This window comes from Symphodus melops (assembly GCF_947650265.1).
Source record: "Symphodus melops genome assembly, chromosome: 9".
Classification (NCBI taxonomy): domain Eukaryota; kingdom Metazoa; phylum Chordata; class Actinopteri; order Labriformes; family Labridae; genus Symphodus; species Symphodus melops.
In genome coordinates, this window is record NC_136699.1 from 15,689,901 (window position 1) to 15,713,097 (window position 23,197).

The window sequence follows — 23,197 nt, forward strand, 5'->3', positions numbered from 1 at the left end:
GTCAAGCGTCAGATGGTTCCGCACGATTTGCTCTTTGTTTACCGTAAACGCGTTAAAATATGCGCAGCAAAAATTAAACGCGGGCTCATTTGACACCGGTTCACTTGACAGCAGTTCTTTGCCGGAGACATTACAAGACCACTCAAGTTAAACAATATTAGTAGCCTATTAAACTTCTTTGCATTTCAGAGAATATATATTTAGTATTATGAATAAGTCCCTTACAAAATGTGGAACTCCCTGACATTGTCCTCATCCTGGTATTTGAACCGTCCCCATCATCATGCACCCTATTATATAAGAAGATCATGAATGAAGGACTGAATGTAGGCTATATTGTAGATCCGATTTGTTTCTCTTCAATGAAAAGCCTCATTGAAAAATATTTGCCACACAACTACAATCCAAAAAGGCTAGGCTACAAAATAATGACAGGAACACAAAATTACGTATGAATTATAGTAATCCTATCATTAGGCTAACATAAAATAACATTATTAACTGGTAATGGGCAACGAGCAAATAATGATTATTGCTGAAGTTAATTTCGTCTAATAGATTTGTCTCACGGTATTTTTACGTTTTATTTTTATTTAATGGAAAGTGTAACATATTCAACATTAAGCCTCAGCCTATTGTAGGATAAACACTTGTGATAGGACAGGAGAAAATCCATAGCCTATCATATAATGATGACGAAATAATAAAATTAATGTAACCTAAATAAATCATATAACTGCAGATGTAAACTAAGTCTAAACTGATTCTGGTACAATATATCAAATGGAGACGTTTATGTTTAATATTTCAGCCTCGTGGTTTCTTTGCCTTATACAAAAGTGAAATAAAAATTGGAGCTGTAAAATATCTATCCTATAATTGCTGTGTGGCTATATATAAATACATCAAAATACAGTGAGTAAAATACAGTCCTTGTTATTGTATTGAGCAGCGTTTATATTGATCAGTAATCAGGAGCTGTGAGCTCTGTCAGCCTTTAACGAGGATGCTCGTCATAATAAAAACCGGGTGTTTTATTTGAAGAGGCGCCGGAAGCAGCAGGTTGGTGGAGGACAAAAGAAGGGGGGAGAGTAGGCAGAGCTACGAGATAATCCCCACTCTGTTGTTGTTGTTTTTTTATTTAATCTGATATTGGATTATCGTTTTGTATTTGATCGAAATGGCTTTGACCCAAGAATCGGTTTTGTCTTTTTTGCTGGAGCATGGAGGCAAAGCGAAGAACGCGGAGCTGGTGAACTATTTCAGGAGTCAGATCAGCTGCAGTGATCCCGCTGAAAAGCAGCACAATAGAGACCTTTTTAAGAAGTTGGTAAATAGCGTCGCTGTGGTCAAACAGATCGAAGGGGTGAAGTTTGTGGTGGTGAAGAAAAGGTATCAGGACTTTGTAAAGGAGGTAGCGCACGATGCCTCACAGGTGATGGATGATAGTTTCACGAGCCAGAATACGAGCTTCTCGTACACAAGTCCTACACTTCCAGCAGAGTCTGCCAGAAGAATCTACTCGGACATTGAGAATAATAATATGTGCTTTCCCGCATACTCAAATGGCATTAATTATGGTGATGCCACGCGTGCATTTTCGGAAACAACCACCGTAAAAGTCCTGAATATTTCTGCAGATCAGGCGAGCAAAACAAGGAATTCTGGAGCTGTGTTTGCTGTCATAGCGGTCAAATCCCCACCGAGAGACCCTGCACCAGAGACTCGGGATGGATTATACTCCCAAGTGCGCCAGTCTAACACTTTGGTGACCAAAGTTTTCAAACCACCAGTGCAAAATCTGAACTTTAGAGCTAGTGAGAAGAGTGCACAAAGTGACCCCCTGTGTTTGGAAAACAGGCAGGCAGAGGACACGCAACCTCATGTGAGGTCCGAAAACAAGACCACCAGGCAGGGTGATGATAAGTATTCTGAGTCTGTGCCTCTAGAGCCACTAGCACACGAGTGGTTGGTAAAGTGTGCTGCAGGGCTGTGGGGACAGATCCATGGTCTGCTGCTGCAGGACACACGGTTAGCACAGAAGAAGGACTTCATTTCAGGGTTCACAGCGCTGCACTGGGCTGCAAAGGACGGCAACAGTGAGATGATACACAAGCTCTTAAATATCTCAAAGAAAAAGGGCACTTCTGTGAATATCAACAGCAAAACACATGGAGGGTACACACCTCTACACATTGCAGCCATACATGGTCACAATGACGTGATGGTTCTACTTGTGCAAAGTTATGGAGCCAATGTAAATGAAAGAGATAATGATGGTAAGAAGGCCCTTCATTACCTGGGCAAAGGGGTGTCAGCTGAGGTCAGAGCACTTTTAGGAGGACGGCAGGAGAGCAAGTTTAAGGATAAGGCGGAGGATGAAGACTACAGAGGGCAGCCGAAGAGCTTCAACACCATCAGTAAACTGTTCCAGCCTCACATGGGGAAGAAACAAAAGACAATACCGAAGTATGCTCAGGACTGGTGAGGATGACAGACCTCACAAAAAATTAGATAAAAACTGTAATATAGGAGATTACACTATCTGAGTTTATCACAGTCCTATTGTTTGGATAGTCCTATAGATGACAGACCATAAAGATGTATAGTTTCTCAGTAGCCTGTTGCAGGTATCTCGTAAAGTGAACACTATTGCATATAATGTTTCTAAATGCTATTTATTATTCGTTTTCCCCTTAAGTGTAACACTATCTATTAACAATAAATATTGCAACAAAAACACATTAATTATTTTTAGTAATAAAACAAGGTTTAAGACAGAGGTGTTATCTTTCACTAATTTATACTTTTTTTTTTATAAATGAACCCTTAATTCTTGACTTATAGTGCAAAACAAGGTATTTTGTTGCTGATGCAGACTGTGCTTCCTGCTTCAGTGCACAACACATTTTGTCTGTCTTCTAAGTATTAGCATTACACAAAATGAAATGTGATGGAACTATGAATGCAATTTTGGAAGAAAAAAAACAGCTCGAGGTTTCACATTTTGAAAAACTGTCTTTCGGCATTGACAAAAGCACAGGGGGGCTTTAAGGGGCCAGTTATTCAAAGCAGGCCCCTCGACTGAGCGTTGGAATGTCTCCCTTATTGATCTCTTTGTATACTTGAGCTGTAATAGATGATGAGGCCCTCCTTTGTTTGGTGAACTATAAATCATGAGAGCTTGTATTGATCAGAAACAGGTTTTACATCATTTCTTACACCTTTGAAACTATAAGTTAAACGTTACATTTTACTGTTAAAGAAACAAACACTACGTGGATTTGAACCAATCGAATGTTCATGTCATAATAAATAAGTCATCTTACTCAGATCAGAAGTGAAAAACAGAAATCTGCACTTTATGTGAAGTACAGAAACACTGTATCCTAAACTGACCCAGACCAAAACTATCTTAAAGACTTTTAGACAATGAAGCCACGTGCAAAACAGTGCCAGAACAATGTCCATTGTCTTGTTATCAGGAAAAGAAGCTGCTTGCGTAACGATCATGACAAAGGACGGCTGCACTGACACTATGTAAGCTGTGTGTCAAACCTCACCTCAAAACATTTATTTAGAATATCTGAAGACCATACAGGGAAATCTGTCACAAAAAGGCTTTTGTGTCTTCTTGTGTCTAGTAGTTTAGTCCATCTCTTACATAATTTCCTGTTAGACAATGCAGAAAGGGGTCATTCTACTTTTAGTATAATGTGCATATCAACATGTTGATGGAAATAACACAGATTTAAACCCTTGAAAGCACTGAGATGGCTGTGTTTAAGCTCATTCTGTGTTGTGCTATATGATAGAGTTATCAGCAATCAGGTGATATTTTTCAACTCTTTCCTGACCATTAAAGTTTTAATAATATCAGCAGGTCAAATACATTTTGAAGGTTGACAAGTGATGATCCAATGACTTTTAGTCTTCTTTAATGAATTTAAAAGCTGATTCAAATTTAGTTTTTGTTTTTTTCTGCCTGTGTATTAAAGGTCCTTAGATGACAGAGGATGGTAATATCCTAGTATTAATTGGTTGGTGTGTAGAGGTGGACTTCATTTTTCTTTTTGGGGCGGTTGTGGCTCACTTGTTAGAGTCGTCATCTCTCAATCCCAGCTCCTGTAACAACCCAATGTGACCTTGGGCACAGTGTTGTAGTGGGACCTGAATAATATCTACATTTTTCCTAAAAAGGTTTTTTTAAGGGGCCTGCAGCAGAGGATAAACAGCCTTTGTTATATACAGTGACATGTATAAGACTACTATTGCTTGGACTTTTAGGGGGGCAAACCATTCCTAAACAGCCACACTACTGTTCATCTTAATATTCTGGTTAAAAGATCACGAGAGCACAGTGAAATCATTTGTCATAATAATGGTGGTGGTGTGTCTGTGTGTTACCCAAATTACCCAACATACAATAAAATATAATTGTTTTTGTCCCTTTATATGTTTTTAGCTATTATTGGCTATTAAATATATCTGATTAAAGCAATGCAGTTATTTATAAGAATGAAATGTCTGCCCTCTGGTGGTCGTGGGTTACAATAACTCCAATTTCAATCATCATTTTTGTTGAGTATTACAAAAGAGAAGGAAACGCCATTGTTACCCTGTGAAACACCCTCACATCTGGACAAAAACTTATAGTCTACAAGACAAAATATGTACTTAGCAACAAGTTTATTTTCTCCAAAGCAATGGACTGATTTGAACAATACTCTGTGATATACGGGAGATTATTTAGATTGCAGCCGATTATAAATGTCATAATCAATTTCATTGCTTGAATAAGATGATCTTTTATAGCCTGCAATATGTTTACAGAACGTATTAACCTTAATCCATTGACACATTAATATATATGAAGTAAAAATGTTAGTGTTAGTAAAACATGTGGACTAAAATAACATTTAAATAAATGTTATTTTAGTCCACATGTTTTCCAACAAAAGATAAACCCACCAGATATGTTTTCCCCTTCAGATTATGAATATATTAAAAAACTTAATGAACTATTTACAGTCTATGACTAAAACGGAAAAGGAGAAAAAAAACACACCGGACGCTGTCAAGTTGTTTTCACAACATTATTGTCAATACATCCGGAAGTTAAATTTGGTCTTTATGTTAAATTGGCTTTAAATTTTTTTTTAGCTGGCATAAACGAAACCAGCCTCTTGCTGTTTTAGTCGTGTTGTTTTGTGAAACTGAATGAATTGCTAGTTTTCTTGTAATTTAGGCTTTTGCCAGTTAAATTAAAAGCTATGATTGCAAACACCTGGGCTATTGATCACAAGTTGCACGTGCGTGTTTCTGTTGACCTCAGCTCTCAGTGGAGAGTCTCTTTAAGTTTTGACCTGTTTCGTTGTTTATAATGGAAAAAGAAATGCTGATGTCAGCTGTTCTTTGTTATTTTCGCACGGTTGCATTGCTGCTGACGTTAACCTGTTGCTTGCCGCTGGTTAGGTCTTCCCTGGGATCTTCCAGTGCGCCACACAATCTGGGCGACTTGATTTACCCTTACGGCACCATCTTCTCACCGCTACTCAAATCCCTGTCAGAGCACGGAGGGTCGAGGTGGAACCCAGACCTGAGGAAAAAGATGAAACCTGAGCAAAAGTACATCAAATATCTGGCAGAGGTTTACAAGAAGTCTCCCAGAGTACAGCGGAGTTTGGGCGAAAATAAATTCTACAACACTGTCCGATTGATCAAACCTCAAGATGAATGCCTGGAACAGGAAGGTGAGAAGGGGAAATAAACTGACTGCACATTGACAATATGCTTAAGTTATACATACCTGTCACAGTCCTTATTGTCCATGGTAAAAAAACAACAAAAAAAAAAAAATCAACATAAGCACAATTGGATGGAATATGACACTCAAACTTAGTATGGGTGATGACAGTGTAGCTTATAGTGAAAAGCTGGTGAAAATGTATAACGTAATCTTTTTCTCTGTACAAGAATTTCATAATGTTCAGTTATTATATGCACATTTTTGTCATGTTGTCTTATGCAGATGTGTTACTGGAGCTCATGTTTTCTCATATTATCCTTCAGACAATTTCAAGCAAGATCTTACCTACAGCCTTGATCAAGTAAGAAATAAAGAGCGGCTCCTGAAGTCAACCCTGCTCTATAATTTAGACCAAGACCTTGCACCACCGGTCAACTCTGTGTGCTACCTGAGTGTCAAGGAGCAGGACCTCTCAGACCAGAGCCAGCTGTGTCCCGCTGCACAACTATCTGTAAACTTCACAGCCAGCACGGACAGGAGGAGAAACTGGGTGGAGGTTGACGTCACCCCTTTTCTCCTGCCCTTTTTACAGATAAAAAAAAAAACAATACATCTACTCATCAATGTCACCTGCCCAGAGGAAGAAAGAGTCAGAGTGAAAGGGAGCAAAGGCCCAAAGTCCCCCCTGGGTTCTCCTCTTCTGCTTCTATATCTTAATGACGCCAGCAACATTGCCCACCAGAGGTTACCGGTCAGGGCCAAAGCAGGGACTTCTGCATCTAACACACTTTCACAGCAGAGGGCTTACAGACAAGAACAGAGGATCGGGCGGAAAAGAAGATGGAAGAGAGAGTCTCCAAAGAGCAAGCAAGGTGAAAAAAGTGTGGATTTCAATTTGCCTGAACTTCTTCCAAGCTCTGAATTTCCAACCAGTGACTGTGCCTTGTACGATTTCAGGGTGCGATTCAGCCAGCTCAAACTAGATCAGTGGATTGTTTACCCACCAAAGTACAACCCTCGATACTGCAGAGGCATCTGCCCAAATACCGTGGGATTCATCTACGGCTCACCTCGCCACACGATGGTGCAGAACCTCATCTATGAGAAGCTGGACTCCTCAGTGCCCCGGCCCTCATGTGTCCCGTCCCACTACAGCCCCTTGAGTGTCATGATCTTTGAGAAGGATGGCTCCTATGTCTACAAGGAGATTACAGACATGGTGGCCACCAGGTGCACATGTCGCTAAGCCAGCTGCCTAAATGTCTTCTCAGTGTTCTTCCTTTTTTAAAGGTTGTATTTAACATCAACATAAACCTCCTCAGCAGTGGTCCACCTCAGATTCTCTGAGCAGGTTCGGTCATTTCAGGAATTCATAAAATCGTTGTGCATGTAAAAAGTTTGACCTGGAGCAGATGATTAGTTAATAAAATGTTTACTTAAAGTGTTTTATACTCGTGCGAAATGTGAAAACATTACATGCATTTGCTTTTCGTTATGGAATGACAAGAGAGGGTGTCAATGCATCCTAAACTATATTGTTTGCAATGTAGTGTTGATTCTGATGCACTTGAAGATGTGCGTTGTATTTTTTTTTTTAAGTTATTTTTTTGTTAATTTATATTGGGTGGTCTCCTTATATTCTTTAATTTAACACAATTGCAAAGTTTTAAGTAACCCTGTCCAGGACCATAGATGAAAAAGCAGTCAGTAACTCTTAGCAGACCTTTTGCACTTTGTTTTATTCCTGGGTATTACAGACAGAGCTCTGAATGGACGCCTGTCTTTATAATGTCCAGAATGAAAGTTGTCAAGGTTTCAGTGTGTATTTATTACTTCTGGTCACCAAGTGATCTCATATGAATGATCTGACTGCATGCTTATGAATTGTACTGGTTAAATGTGACTAAATGCTTGCCATGTCTATTTATGCAAATGAATTCACTGTGTGTCTGTGCTCAGCTTAGGGATACGTAAAAGAATGAAATGTATCTACAAATTCTTGGGTGAATTTGGAAAATAAAAAAAAAATTATGCAACAATATTGTTTTCATACTGCTGGTTCAAAGACTTTTGCACTAAAAAAGGAGAAATAACATTTTTCAGTCCCGCAGTTGATAAATGGCTCTGAAATGCACATCATCAGGCTCAATTTTTCTCTTAGTTTGGGACCCATCTGGAGAAGTATCTGATCATGAACGTTGGTTTTTTTAACGCTATATGGAAAAGGTTATCGTAGACTGACGGGCCATGTTTACATTAACACCAAATGTAAGTTGAAACAGTTGAGCTGACAATACATAAGTATTATTATTAAAGTTTTTCAAAAGTTTCACTCACTACAATTTACAGCTCAGGCTTTCCCACTAAGCTCCATCTCTCAATGTGCTTTCAGGGTTTGTCATCCTTGTATATGATCTAAACCAGTGTGTCCATTTACAGCATGGACATTGCCACTTTTACGTTTCTAAGACTTGTGGGGGGAAAAAACCCTCTCAGGTTGAACTGGGGCTCGTTTTAAAATTATATATTTTTTGTTCTTGTCTGTGCGTGTCCTCACTCCAGTACGATAGGGGCGCTATTCTCCTCAGTGTTAGCAGCCGAGCGGCGCTTCAACACTGCGGAAGGACACCGGAAGTCTCAAACACTGTGGAGCAATAGCACGGTAAGCTTCAATGTCACGATTTAAACATCAGTTTTTGGTTTCCAGTAGGTAATATTGACAACATTTGTGAGTAATATCTTCTCTATTGTAACACTTGTGGCGTACGTGTGATGTATTTAAATCAAACTATCACCGCCTTAGAGGTGTCTCAAGGACTGTTTCTACCTGGGAGGCTGGTTAGCTTCGTGAAGCTAACAGTTAGCTACCACTGTGTCTTAACTTATCATTTTAACATGGACTTGTCAAACATATCCAAGGAAGCTTTTTAAATTAAACAAGTTACACGTTTAGCCCTTTTCGGACAAATCCATATAATTCATGTTAGTACATAAGGATCACCCCCTTTGCGTCAACAAAGATTCAAGCAGATTGTGTGCTGTTTGAGAAGTATATTCATATTTTAAATAGAAATACATTTGTATATATTTTATTGTCATAAAGTGCCTTTTTATTTTAAACAGAAACACTGGTGTAAGTGTCACGGGATACACTTCCTAAATAAAGGATAGATTGCAAACAGCATATTGTTTTTGTATTTTTATCTTATAACATAACCTTTTTCTTTTTCTGTCCTCAGATCAGCTCTCTGGTGAACATGGGTAAACACTTCGGAGACTTGGCCAAGATCCGGCATGTGATCACCTACAGTCTGTCCCCCTTTGAGCAGAGGGCTTTCCCTAACTACTTCTCCAAGGGAATCCCAAATGTGTGGAGGAGATTCACATCCTCTTTCTTCAAAGTCGCCCCGCGTAAGTTTTCACTGTTACACACGGTAAATCAGTATTAAAACTGAGTGGAGTTACATGTAAAACATTAAAGTATGGTGGTTCTCAAAATCTTTCGCACTTAATAATGAAATCAAAGATATTTTGTAACTCGTGTCAACTGTCAAATAACAACATACTTATAAAAAAGTATGTTAGAGTTAACTAAATTCTAATAAATGGTGCCACATAACCCTGTCTACCAGCAGGATGACAATTTTACTTTAAATCAGTTCTAAAAGAAAGAGTTGAGAACATACTGGCAAACAAAACACACCATGAAACAGATTCATAACGTAAACAGAGATTGTAATAGTCCAAGGATATACTGTACGCGTCATCACTCCCTCCCACTGACTCATCGTGGCTGTCTTGAATATTTCCTGCTGCTTTGAGTACACTCTTGCGTCGGCCCACCCAAAAGAATGTGGACAGTTTACTAGCAGATGGCCGGAAAGAAAGTCGGGGTATCTCGCCAGCGAAATATTAGCTGTTTGCATTCACACGTTGTGTATATGTGAAAACACCAATGTACCAATCAGGTGGGGTTTTATTCAGTCACATGATAAGCCTGTTACCTGCATTGAACCCAGCCTTTGTTTTGGAAACCTTAAACTGTGAAATGACAATGATTTGACATTTAAACAGAACCTCAAACCTCTAATAATGTACGTCTAGTTGTATTTCAATACAGTGATGATCCCTGTACTAATGTATCACATGATCTTATTTTTGCAGCAATGACTGTGATGTACCTGACATACACCTGGGGCAACAGTGTCCATCAGCAGGGAAAGAGGAAGGACGCTACTCTGTATGAAAATGATGAATGAGCTCCTGCCACTTTATTGAAAGCTGCCCTCTCTGTTATTAAATCTGACTCTGCGTGTATCACCAATAAAGATTGAAATATTTATGTGAAATCTGTGTTTATTACTGCAATCCAGCCATCTTTCCATGGTTTTATACTTTTTTTTTTTTTACTTTTTTTTTTTTCAAAAGATGGGGGGGGGGGGGTCAGATCAATGTCATGGTTTAATGATAGTAGAAATGCCGTACTAAAGGTCATTAACCAAAAATGTATCCTTGGCGCTCACACAACACCATTATACATTCCAATATCTAAAATGTGAGAAGAGATTTTTGTTCTTTCCTAAAAAATAACATTTAGTTTGGTATTATGGATTGAATAATGACAAGAAGACAGCAATCCTACCTTTGGACCTATCGTGTTAAAGACTTAGGATAATGGGATAGATAATGAACATGATTATATAGTTTTAAGGAATGTATTAAGTCAAATGAACCGAATAACACTTTAGTTTGAGACAATCATTCAATAAACAAGACAAGGGTTTAGACCTGCATTGTTATTGTTATAGGGATGATAGTTGTAGCTGGTGTTAATGTTAATATATGTGACATATTTATTATAGTTTTTTTTAATCACTAAATATACATTATAATAATTTATTATTTCATACTTTTGCTTTTGAATCACTGAATGTGAGAGTGGCTTTTTAAAATTACATTGTACTTGATTGAAAATAAAGATACTCTTATTCTAAAGAGGCTACTGAAAGAATCACAAACACTAGGGAATGTAAAGTTGTTGAGTTACATTTGGAAGTGACCAGATTGGGAGTGTAAGGAGAGATAATGGTGGTGTTTTAAAAAGGCTGAATAAGATATAAACCGATTTTGTAAAGTATCTCTGGAATACTATGCTGAGAGCTTGTAATAAAATTAATCACCAGCAAGTGGATGACTGATGAACTACCCACACTGGAAGAATGTATAGAGCCTGTTCGAAAAATTGCTCAGATGGAGAAACTGACATTTGCATTGAGACTCGACCATGACAAACTTGTAGAACGCAGGAAACCCTGGATGGACTTTATGAATGCTTTAAAGGGAATTCACATGTGACACCTAATGTTCTGGATCTACTCAACTGTTCTTAGTTTTATTTGTTTCTACACAAAAAAAGAGTGAAAGAAAACAAAGTAATCAGGGAAAAAAGACAGGGAAAGGTACATGAGGGGGGAGTATTTAGAAAGAAAATGTAAATAATCAGTTAAGAACTGTATATTCTTATCTCCATTGGAAAACCAAATAAAACATTGAATCATAAAAAGTTATTCATGATTATGTCTGCAGGTTTGCCGCTGCACTGCCTTTCCCTGCCTGTGGGGGCGCGCGGCAGCAGCCTCCTGCGCTCTGCGGTGCGACGCGATTGGTCCGTCTGAACAGACAGAAGATTCCTGAACGTCTCACGCATCAGCCGGCGTACCTACCGCATGCTGCTTACCAAGCTTCATGGAACAAGAACAAGGGTGTATCACCGTCCGCTGACTGAAGTCCACTGTAGCTGTCGCTGTCATTGTTTAGCACTGAACTACATTTCTGTTCTTCCGTGTAATTACTCGTCTATAAACTGTTCAATTAGCTCGTCAACATGTCAGTCGTCGGATTTGACGTCGGCTTCTTGAACTGCTATGTAGCGGTAGCCCGAGCCGGAGGGATTGAAACTGTCGCTAATGAATACAGCGACCGATGTACACCGTGAGTATTGTCAGAAAATGTAATTCTGTTTAATCTGCCTCGTGTTTTCAGCACTGATAGTGGGTACTGGATGTGAACAAATCTTCTTTTTGTTCACCGTAATACTGAATGAAGCTAACCGTGCTAGGTAAGCTAGTTAGCATGCTAATCTATTTCACAACAGGAAACGGCATGTGATTGCTAAAAGCCGATAGCTAGCTGAAGCTAAACCATTGTGAGTATTAAGAAATCTTGAGGGCATCTCGTTCGATTGAAATTCATCTTTCTTGCTCTTATTACAGTTATGTCGTAGAAATAATCTTCAGAGTGATACCTCACCTTCCTAGTGTCAGCTGATGGATATTTTTTACTGCAGGCGTAAATGAGCGCATGATGGGAGGAGGCCGGATCGTGGCTGTCAAAACGGCTACTTAAATCTAATGTCACTTTAGTGAACATCGTAGAGCAATGAATGAACTTGATTTATATGCATTCAGTCGATATATTCCAATGTTGTATATAGCGTTTGGCCATTAATACCAAATTCAATTGTATTGAGTTTTTCAATCATTCACGATGCTGCATCACTAACTCGATATTTGTTTGTTCCCAGAGCATGCGTTTCTTTTGGACCCAGGAATCGATCTATTGGTGCAGCTGCTAAAAGCCAGGTTTGTTTTTATGTTGATCAGTTGGACATTAAACATGAAATAACATGACAGGTGAGGGTTGAATGTTTAATAATGCATGGAGTATGAATATGACCAGTACTAGGCATGGATGCAGTACACACGACATTTAAATCACAAAGTAGAAAGTTCTCAAGGAATTAATCCACAATTTTCTAAAGTGTGCTTTTTTTTTTCTTTTCTTTTTTTAAACAGATTGTCACAAACTGCAAGAATACAGTCCAAGGTTTCAAGAGGTTTCATGGCAGGGCCTTCTCAGATCCCTTTGTGCAACGCCTCAAAAACAGTATCGTCTACGACATTGCACAAATGCCGGCAGGAACAACTGGCATCAAGGTAACAAGACATCAATGTACTATTCCTTTACTATTATTATTATTTCCTATTGAAACTAATACTACCTGTGACTGACCTAAATTTACATTACATTTCCTCCCAACAGCAAAGATCATTAACAACCTACCAAAGCATTTCTACATCAAAAGACATAGTCATGGGTCTATTGAGAACTTGAATTGACTTTACAGTTGTCCTTTTCTTACTGAGATCTTTAAGTAATGCTTTAAAAATACTGTTTTATTATGTTTGCCTTGTTTTTTTTGTTGTTTTACTCCAAGACAAACACTGGCATACAGCTCTTTCAAATGTATGATATAAGATAACATTTTAAGGTTTGGGAGCAACTGTACAGGACAACACAAATCACAGTATGGAGGCACCCACAGTGCCCCACAGCACTGTGGCTTCATTACAATGGAGAGAATTGAATTTAGGATTTTCTAATTCAATATAAATTCAATAGCAATCTGGCCCATGACAATTATTTTAATTATTTTCTGAGCAGAGTCACGTGATGACTTGTCCAATCCGCGACATGGAAGCAATGTCCATCGTTTGGCCACATTTTGTGTTTAGGGGATACGACACAGAACAAAAAGAAGTCAAACGTAAACACTCAGGAAAAACAGTTTGCAAAAAATGCAAGGTATTCATTTTTTACTGGTTTAGAGAAGTGAATTTCTACTTTAAGGCTAAAATGTGTAAATGTGTTACATTTAAAACAATCCTTTGATTTTAAGTTAAAAATATTCAATAAATAACCACAACAATCAGATATGCACTCTTTCATTGGAAAAACAAGATCCCAGCTCCAATCTGTCCTGTCACTGTATCACAGAAAGGTAGTGAATGGGCAGATTTACATATTTCCTTTTTTAAAGTAGTTAATTATCAATTTTACATTTTTAAGTGTTGAATATGCTTTTGTGCTTGGATGACTAAATTTATTTTTCTTTTGTTCAGTGTATCTTCTCTCCATTGTCAGTCTGGTGCTAATGAATTATTAGCAGGCCCTCATAGGCTTCAGATAAAAATCTTTTTAATGCACCTCTAAAGCAGCAAGTCCTTCATGAAGATGAAATATGTCATCTTTTAGCTGACATCTGAAATGTCGCCTTGTTAATACAGTGAAAGTATTAGACCCACTTCAAGGAGAATGAGCAGCTGTGGCACCTGAAAGCTACTGGCAGTGTAAAGTAACGACGATGAGTCAAACTGTGCATGTCGGGAAGTATGATTGTTGTTAGATTGACAGCCATTTGATGACAGATTTCGAGGCATCCAAGAAGAAAAATGTCTCTCTATGTAATGATCCTCTCCTGTCTGACAATCTTAACTGTCCCTACAGGTGATGTACATGGAGGAAGAGAAGGTGTTCAGCATTGAACAAGTCACTGCCATGTTGCTGACCAAGCTCAAGGAGACCGCAGAGCATGCACTTAAGAAACCTGTGGCAGATTGTGTTGTGTCTGTAAGTTTGACATATGACCTTACGCTGTTTAATCAAGCAGTTTGATGAACAAAAAAAAGATTTAAGACTTAATCTGTTTGTGTTGTGTCCAGGTTCCCTGCTACTACACCGATGCTGAGAGGAGATCAGTGGTAGATGCGGCTCAGATCGCTGGTCTCAACTGTCTGAGGCTGATGAATGAAACAACTGCAGGTCAGTGCGCCTATGTTTTGTGTAGTGCTTGTGCATTTTTGTGAACGTTAGCTGCCACTGTGGCTAACATTAGACATCCAAATGCACACTTTAAAATCAGATTAATGGTTTGCTTTATTAATAATTAAACATTTTTTCTCACAGTGGCTTTAGCCTATGGGATCTACAAACAGGATCTCCCTGCTCCTGAGGAAAAGGCCAGGAATGTGGTGTTTGTGGACCTGGGCCACTCTGGATTCCAGACATCAGTGTGTGCCTTTAATAAGGGCAAACTCAAGGTCTGTAGCCGAATCAGTGCACTGTCACCTGCTCATCAGTCTGTAAAGGGGCTGCGCATCAGGGCCTCACTCCTCTTCTCTTCATCTCACAGATCCTGTCCACAGCTTGTGATCCAGAGTTGGGAGGAAAGGACTTTGACGAGATGCTGGTGAAGTACTTCTGTGAGGAATTTGGTAAGAAGTACAAGCTGGATGTCAAGTCAAAGCCCCGAGCTCTTGTCAGACTCTACCAGGAGTGTGAGAAACTAAAGAAACTGATGAGCGCTAACTCCTCGGACCTGCCGCTCAACATCGAGTGCTTCATGAATGACATTGACGTAACTGGGAAAATGAACAGGTAGATCAATCAAGAAATGATTTGTTGATCCAGTTGTACAGTTTCTTTTTTTAAAGCTAAAGTCATGTTCATCACCTTTTGTCTTGTTCCAGGGGTCAGTTTGAAGAGATGTGTAGTGATATTTTGGCACGTGTTGAGTCTCCTCTGCAGAGTCTGCTGGAACAAACCAGTGAGTAAAGGCTCAACTTCACTGGATTTTTAAGGAGCAATATGTAATAAATCTACTGAGCGAAGTTAGAAAATAATCTTAGTGTATCGTCAGACATTTAGGAAATTTGAAAACAACACAGCAGCCATTGTGTCCTTCTACGTTTGGGTTTCAGTCCAGAACGGTCTGTATTTGTTTGCGGTTTTTGATGCTGGGCTGTTTGCCTTTTATGAGACCAGTTACCACGGCAAACCTACAGGTGCTGCAGCGATGGAAGCGAGCAAGCAGAATAGTTCAGAAATAGCAGATGCTACCCGACCTAAAACTTGGGAGGAGAGGCAGCAGGACACAGCTCAGTGTTTTCAATTTGGGCTTCAGCCCCGATTTTTAAAGCTCGACATGTCAGAGTTATATATTGCTCCTTTAGTTATTATCATAATCTTTAAAGAAGCTTAGTTTTCAAGTCCATAGGATTGTTCTGTACCAAGAATGTGTTTTGTTCCATTAGAACTGAAAAAGGAAGACATCTATGCTGTCGAGATAGTGGGTGGAGCTTCCAGGATCCCAACTGTCAAAGAGAGAATCAGCAAATTCTTCGGGAAGGAGTTAAGCACCACACTGAATGCTGACGAAGCTGTGGCCAGAGGATGTGCTCTGCAGGTTTGTCTTCTTCTTTCTTTTCTTTTTTTTCTTGCTGTTGTCCCAGAGCTTCTTCAAAGAGCTGTCAGTGTATTTCAAACAACATGACAAGGATAATTTCAGATGAAAGTGTTTCAATAATGCGTTGTCATTGAAACACCGGTTGTGTCTTCACAGTGTGCGATCCTGTCACCTGCCTTCAAAGTGCGTGAATTCTCCATCACAGATGTGGCTCCCTATCCTATCTCCTTGAAGTGGCATTCTGCTGCAGAGGAAGGGCTCAGGTAAATGTTTTTTTTTTATTATTTCTCGTCTTCTGTCTCTGGTCTTGATTACTGAATCCAACAATAACTCTGAAACATTTTCTCGTTCCAGTGATTGTGAGGTTTTTCCCAAGAACCACGCAGCACCTTTCTCCAAAGTGCTGACCTTCTACAGGAGAGAGCCTTTTTCTTTGGAGGCCTACTACAACAGCCCCAATGAGCTGCCCTACCCTGATCCCACTATTGGTAAGCTACTGATATCAAGTCTGGATAACAATCTTTCGCTATCCTGGATCAGATATTTCATAGGACTTTTTCATTAAAGGAAGTTTGGATTGACCCAGCCGCATCGGGATAAACACTTTGAGACTAAAAGTAATCTGGTTAACTGTTGTCTAAATGGGAATACATGCCACGTATCTCAATAAACCTATATAACCGATATAAACCTCCATGTTAGCTCTCTTTTTAACAGCCCTGAGCCAAAAGAAGGGAAAAAAAAACACAAAATAAATGGATCAATTAACAAACCTAGGACAAGAGGTTAAATAATGTGACCAGACTGGGATTCAGCTGATCCTATTAAACAATCAGAAATGCACTGGTCCTTCTGTCATTTGCTTTAAATCCATTTCTAGGCTTTTTCATGAATCAAAGGTATCCCAAACCTGCTCAAAAGTTTAGATTGACACATACGGTAGGTTTAATACTTCACACATCCTTTTTTTGTATGGTCTACAGACTCCTTTTATTATTCTGGTTATTCAATGCCAAGATACTACTACACATGCACACTCATTGCATCAGGAGACACCTAAAAGTTATTTTCCCTGCTGAATTTTGGTCCTTGCTCATTCCCCTGTCCTCCTTACAGGTCAGTTTATGATCCAGAAGGTTGTCCCACAGGCGTCTGGTGAGAGCTCCAAGGTGAAAGTCAAGGTGCGAGTGAACATCCACGGCATCTTCAGTGTGTCCAGCGCCTCCCTGGTTGAAGTGCAGAAGTCAGATGAGTCAGGGGAGCCCATGGAAACAGAACAGGCCAATGAGAAGGAGGGAGAGGTAATAAAAACAAGTTTTATTTCTTTATAAATTGTCCTTTTACAGTGAACGTACGAGAAGTTTGTGTTCTGCAATCCACTGCACTTTTGAGACGAACTGTGTTTTATAACTCTTTGTCAGAGCAAGATGCAGACTGATCAGGACGAGCAGCAGGGTCAGGGAGACGCTCAGAAAGAAACAGAAGAGAAGAATGAGAATGAAGAGATGGAGGTGAGATGCTCAATTTTGTGACACAAAATTACCCAATAAAATTAATTTTATTTTTTTGAATTAATTTATCGGGTCTGTCTTTAATTGACGAAACACGTGTTTAACTTGTATTGTAAATTCTTATTCTCTTACCTCTCAGACTACCACAGAGGAAGGCAAAGGCGAGAAGAAATCTGACCAGCCCCCACAGGCCAAAAAGCCCAAAGTTAAAACAAAAGTTTTGGAGCTTCCCATTGAAAACAGTCCACAGTGGCAGCTAGCAGAAGACATGCTCAACCTTTTTGTAGAGAATGAGGTAACTACACTTAAAGCCATGACATGTCCATCCATCACTTAATTCACCCACCTGTCATGTTTTAATTACTTGGTCTATTTTATAGTGTTGAGTGGTTACATTTGCTGTTTGGCTTCTTCTCAGGGTAAGATGATCATGCAGGACAAGCTGGAGAAGGAGAGGAATGATGCTAAGAATTATGTCGAGGAGTATGTGTACGACATGAGGGACAAACTACACGGGATGCTGGAGAAGTTTGTCGGTGAAAGTGTGAGTAAAGCATTACCTACGATACTCTTCTCTGATATCACTTTACAACAGAGTTGGCAGTCCTGCTGAAACTCTTTTTATTTGTAGGACCGAGACACTTTGTCATTAAAACTGGAGGATACTGAAAACTGGCTGTATGAAGATGGAGAGGACCAACCCAAACAAGTGTACATTGACAAACTGGCAGAGTTAAAGGTATGTTTTTCAAAAGTACATATCTTTCTCATTAATTACCTGATACCTGTTTCTTTAAACAACACTTATACAATTTCTCCATTAGAAACTTGGCCAGCCCATTCAGGACAGGTACACAGAGGCTGAGGAGAGACCTAAAGCATTTGAGGAAATGGGAAAACAGATCCAGCAGTACATGAAATTTGTTGAGGCATACAAAATGAAGGTAACAGTTTGCGCTTTTTATATGTAATGTTTTTAATTGCCCTTCAACAGCATTTACTTGACTTAAAACCTTTTTACTGTATGTCTCTCAAGATCTGTTACCTTAATAAGAGGGGATTGAATGAATTAGTAACAGTGCTCCTGATATTCCCCTATGATATTACAGGAGGAGCAGTATGACCATCTAGATGAGGCAGATGTCAACAAAGTGGACAAACTGACCAATGACGCGATGATCTGGATGAACAGCGCCATGAACCAGCAAAGCAAAGAGAGCTTGGCGTTGGATCCGTCTGTCAAAGTAAAAGACATTCAAGCTAAAACAAGGGTAAGTGTCTTCTTATTCAAACAAAACATTACTAGATCCCTGAAGAAGGAAGTAGAATACAGAATGGATTAGGATAACATATAATTGTAGTGTAAAAATAACAGGAAGGATTCATTAAAGTTAAAAAAAAAAAAAAAAAAAAAGACATTACAGGGCTTGGGGGTCTTGAATTCTTTAAACCATATACAATAAGCTGCCTATTCATTTACTACTACATTTACAGCTCATAGTTTAAAAGTATCTACAATTTCTTCTTTACGTCACCATTAAAACAGAACACTGAGTTCCCTTATCTGGCGGTACTTTTGTGTATTTTACAAATGTTATTGGGCCAGCTTTAGAAACTTAAAACATTATTATATGTTGTTTCCCTTTCTGTACATTTCTAGGAGCTGTTCTCCACTTGTAACCCAGTTGTGACCAAACCCAAGCCCAAGGTTGAGCTACCCAAGGAAGACACACCTGCAGAGCAAAATGGACCTGTCAATGGTCAGGAGAAAGCCCAGGAAGAAACTGCAGACAAGGGAACACCTGAGAACACAAGCAACCCCAGCTCAGAATCCACAGAAAACAAGCCTGAAATGGACCTTGATTAAAGCAGCCTCTTAAATGCCTCCCTGAGCAAAGCTTAATGGGTGCTGGTTGCTTGAGAATGAGGTGCAGTCTGGGTGTATATCAGAGCAGGTAAAGTGTTTCAGGAACTGCACTCCACAGTCAAAGGAAGCAGTGTGATTAGCACACTGAGCCAAGCTCCTGATCTCTCTGATGACATAGCATGCCCTCAATCTTTCTGGATGACATAAATCAAAAAGCCAGCCGCAATAAGCCTGTTTGACAACGAGCGCTGTACACATGATGGTATTTATTTCTGTTGTGTGCTCTGTACGTGTTCTGGTCTGTGTCACAATATGGTTTTAATAAAGTTATTGAAAATTACATGTTTCATATTGTTTATTTGGTAAGTAAAGGTACCCAGTTATACTTGTTTAACAGGATTGAAAATGATATCAATGAAGACACCTGTCCTGACAACAGACTGTAAGAATAACCTGACTACAAAATATAAATCTTATCTTATAAATTCTGACAACAAAATACGTTTGGCTGAATTATTGTTTGGGATACGTTTAACATGTTATTTATTTTATAGGCAAATGGGTCTAACCAGGATAAATATATCCCGATTTAAAAGTTAGTGCTTATAAGGTATGAAACGATAGTTATTCTTTTTGTGTTGCTTAGCAACTGCTGTGAACGTCCTTGCAGGAATCTGAGCTGATAAGACTGGTTGAAATACGTCTGCTCTGTCAAATGTATACAACCAGAGCCTTATAATATTTTTAAATGTGTTTTTTTATAACACATAAATCATCCAACCAGTTTACGGATTCATACATTGTAACAACAGCCAATGGTTTCACGTCTCAAGTCATATTAACTACATAGCTTCGTGGCTAACTTTAGCTAACGGTGAAAGGGTTCCGTAATCAGTTCCTCCACAGTGAGCGCTGCACCCAACTCAAGGAGTCACATGATCCATCCAGATCCTGTCTCTGCTGCGAGTAGAGGCACTCCGAACTAACAATTGTCTTTGTGTGTTGATAGGACGCTAATGCAACAGGTAAAGTTTTTTGGCAGAGCTGCGCGACTGTGTCCAGTTTGTTACAGCTTGTTTTCTTGACTGACATGCATTTTCACTAATCCCATTTTACTGTTATATGGTGATGTAGTTCCCTTGATGAGTGTAAAGTCTAAATAAGGTGTGTTTTGTGCTGAACTACTTCTAGGTAGACCTTCTTTAGACAAAGCAACACGCTCCTCTTCACTCGTGTGTTTTTTCCCCCCCTGCAGGACCATGAAGCTGATCATCCTCAATGACTACGATCAGGCGAGTGAGTGGGCTGCCAAGTACATCAGGAACAAGATTATACTCTTCAAACCTGGTCCGGATAAATATTTCACCTTGGGGCTCCCAACAGGTAAGCAGAGGCATATCTGCTTTTTTTCCGAACTAAGTACATGAGTTACTGATCACAGTGTGAAAACTGATAGTCAGCAGTATTTCCCCACAAATGCTGATTCAGTTTTAAAGACGGAAAGAGCCTTGAAGTTCAGCTCTTTTATCCATTAATGAGAAATGCTTAACGCATAGTAGAAAGTGAAAGTCAAATATCCCCCTTTCCGTCCAATATTTTAAGTAAATCATTTTATACAAGAACCGAGTAGGTTAAAATGGACTATGGTTATAGCGTGACATGTTTTGCATATAAACCTTTCACATTGATTTAGTAGATTAAACATTTTTTATATTATTATCAGGTCTGTGAAATAGAAAGACTATGTACTGCATGTGCTGCTAGTATGTGCCTGTCTTCAGGAAGCACCCCCCTGGGATGTTACAAGAAACTGATTGAGTACTACAAGAATGGAGAAATCTCATTCCAGTATGTAAAAACATTCAACATGGATGAATATGTGGGTAAGTCTTCATCGTGTGTCTCTGCCCCAAAATTAAAATTGTTACACATTTAGAAATTGTTGAAATCAGTGGACTTGAATAACGCAAGACGCTGTCATCATAACATTTCATTTAGGGCTCCCCAGAGATCACCCAGAGAGCTACCATTCCTTCATGTGGAATAACTTCTTCAAGCACATAGACATAAAAGCCGAGAATACCCACATCCTAGATGGCAACGCTGCTGACCTGCAGTCAGAGTGTGACTCATTTGAGGAAAAGATAACAGCAGCTGGGGGGATTGAGCTCTTTGTTGGAGGTATTCAATTTAAGCTACTCAGGCCTATTTTGTTATCTATTGATTTTCCCTGTCAGTGATGATGAGACAGTCAAAATCCAATTATTCCCCCGTCCTCTTAGGTATTGGACCAGATGGCCACATCGCCTTTAATGAGCCTGGTTCAAGTCTGGTTTCCAGAACCAGAGTGAAGACACTGGCAAAGGACACTATCATGGCTAATGCCCGGTTCTTTGATGGGGATCTCTCAAAGGTGCCCACTATGGCTCTGACTGTAGGAGTGGGAACTGTTATGGATGCAAAAGAGGTTAGAAGTCTATACGAATAACAACTCTGTCCAGTATTAATGTTTAAGATTCTGTTGTCTTTTTCTGCAAAGTTTCAAACATACCACATGTCAGGAATCAGTTTATTTCATGAAATTGCTTTGAGTTGTAGAACACTAAATTGATCTGTCACTGTATCCCCCCTGACTCAACAAGAAACATTGATGCAAGTTGTACTTTCTCAGACTACAGGTCACTTTTTTTTCTCTTCTTAGGTAATGATTCTCATCACTGGGGCACACAAGGCGTTTGCTTTATACAAAGCTATAGAGGAAGGTGTGAATCACATGTGGACAGTGTCTGCGTTCCAACAACACCAACAGACTGTTTTTGTATGTGACGAAGATGCCACCTTAGAACTGCGTGTCAAAACTGTTAAGTACTTTAAAGGTGAGACTGAATCAAAAATGCAGCCCTATCCTAAAATGTATGTAAAGCAAACATAATCCAAAGTAAACGTGCTGATTAATCTCCTGTTTTTAGGGATGATGTACGTTCACAACAAGCTGGTCGAGACTCCTTCTTCAGAACAAAAGAAGAACTGAGAAGATCTTTTCCACACATTGCTTATTAATGTTCTTTAAAAAATGACACTCCAGTGATTCCTTTATTTTCAGATGGAGATACATTTTAACTAATACTTTGCAGTAATAATTAGGTGCTGTAGTGTCAGGCCTTTCAGGTTATTATGTGACTGTTTATACAGCTTTGCTTCTCATTTGTTCTTTGTAATAAAGTTCATTGAATTTGTACATCTTCCTTGGTCTGTGTGTTGTATTTGGATAGTGCTGAGGTATACAGTATGTTCCTCCTGTCACATGACAATAGGGAACAACTAATGGTGCATTTAAGTGATCCTTGGAAGCTTCCACTTCCAGATGTATACTGGAATTGATGGTCTAATGAACCTTTTATTGATATTATTTACACATTCTTTACTTTGTAGGTTTAAGAAAAATGAGACAGAGTCCTTCTTGACAGGTGTGAGAGTGTACTAATTATATTTACTCTTAACAAGTATGACTACTACAGTGTAGTGCGATCAGGGATACTTTAAACTTATCTTACAATAGATTTCTTCTATTTTGTGTTCATGAGGCATGTACTAATTAAATGTTAACTTGATAATTATCTTATAGCTGATTTAAAATACACCTTTTTGCATGTCTCAGGAGTAAGAGACAGTGTGTGTTATGCAGGGAAAAGGACTCTGGGAGGCTTTGGATATGTGGTGTTGTATGAATTAGTATTAAAAGTGAGACTTTTTATTTCACACACGTTGATATTGTGTTATACATTAAACCCATTGCCCCCCCCCCCCAAAAAAGAACAGTTATTTCTAAAACGAGTTAATCTTCAAAGATAATACAATTTTATAAACGTGTTAGTAATGCCAAAGACAAAAAAACTCAGGAGGTTAAAATGCTACAATCTTAGTAAAAGTATAATGATATTAGAATAGAAGATATCAATATTATTAGTTGATATTGATACTTGAAA

At 39.0% G+C, this 23,197-nt stretch overlaps 5 protein-coding genes across 6 annotated transcripts; all 5 read left to right on the forward strand.

The window, feature by feature from the left end:
- Positions 1-1,061: 1,061 nt before the first annotated feature.
- On the forward strand, positions 1,062-3,182 carry sowahab (sosondowah ankyrin repeat domain family member Ab). Its single transcript, XM_079352641.1, has one exon. The coding sequence runs from the start codon at positions 1,181-1,183 to the stop codon at positions 2,486-2,488; it is 1,308 nt and encodes a 435-aa protein (XP_079208767.1). The 5' UTR covers positions 1,062-1,180; the 3' UTR covers positions 2,489-3,182.
- Positions 3,183-5,216: 2,034 nt separating this feature from the next.
- On the forward strand, positions 5,217-7,951 carry gdf9 (growth differentiation factor 9). Its single transcript, XM_079352797.1, has 2 exons — positions 5,217-5,753; positions 6,073-7,951. Exons 1-2 carry the CDS (start codon positions 5,384-5,386, stop codon positions 6,993-6,995), a joined length of 1,293 nt encoding a protein of 430 aa, XP_079208923.1. The 5' UTR covers positions 5,217-5,383; the 3' UTR covers positions 6,996-7,951.
- A 352-nt stretch (positions 7,952-8,303) lies between these two features.
- On the forward strand, positions 8,304-10,098 carry uqcrq (ubiquinol-cytochrome c reductase, complex III subunit VII). Of its 2 annotated transcripts, none has more exons than XM_079352980.1 (3): positions 8,304-8,411; positions 8,989-9,160; positions 9,914-10,098. In XM_079352980.1, exons 2-3 carry the CDS (start codon positions 9,007-9,009, stop codon positions 10,006-10,008), a joined length of 249 nt encoding a protein of 82 aa, XP_079209106.1. In that variant the 5' UTR covers positions 8,304-8,411; positions 8,989-9,006; the 3' UTR covers positions 10,009-10,098. The 2 variants fall into 2 exon arrangements, with proteins under 2 accessions (XP_079209106.1, XP_079209107.1); XM_079352981.1 differs by having other exon boundaries at positions 8,395-8,477.
- A 1,313-nt stretch (positions 10,099-11,411) lies between these two features.
- On the forward strand, positions 11,412-19,549 carry hspa4b (heat shock protein 4b). The gene is made up of 19 exons (XM_079352317.1): positions 11,412-11,740; positions 12,333-12,390; positions 12,604-12,744; positions 14,096-14,218; positions 14,311-14,410; positions 14,555-14,688; positions 14,781-15,025; positions 15,118-15,194; positions 15,682-15,833; positions 15,990-16,096; positions 16,188-16,321; positions 16,950-17,134; positions 17,255-17,344; positions 17,484-17,639; positions 17,763-17,888; positions 17,976-18,083; positions 18,169-18,288; positions 18,454-18,615; positions 19,005-19,549. Exons 1-19 carry the CDS (start codon positions 11,634-11,636, stop codon positions 19,209-19,211), a joined length of 2,532 nt encoding a protein of 843 aa, XP_079208443.1. The 5' UTR covers positions 11,412-11,633; the 3' UTR covers positions 19,212-19,549.
- Positions 19,550-19,849: 300 nt separating this feature from the next.
- gnpda1 (glucosamine-6-phosphate deaminase 1) lies at positions 19,850-22,449 on the forward strand. The gene is made up of 7 exons (XM_079352626.1): positions 19,850-20,236; positions 20,467-20,594; positions 20,993-21,094; positions 21,210-21,392; positions 21,494-21,678; positions 21,913-22,087; positions 22,181-22,449. Exons 2-7 carry the CDS (start codon positions 20,471-20,473, stop codon positions 22,240-22,242), a joined length of 831 nt encoding a protein of 276 aa, XP_079208752.1. The 5' UTR covers positions 19,850-20,236; positions 20,467-20,470; the 3' UTR covers positions 22,243-22,449.
- The last annotated feature ends 748 nt before the right edge of the window (positions 22,450-23,197 follow it).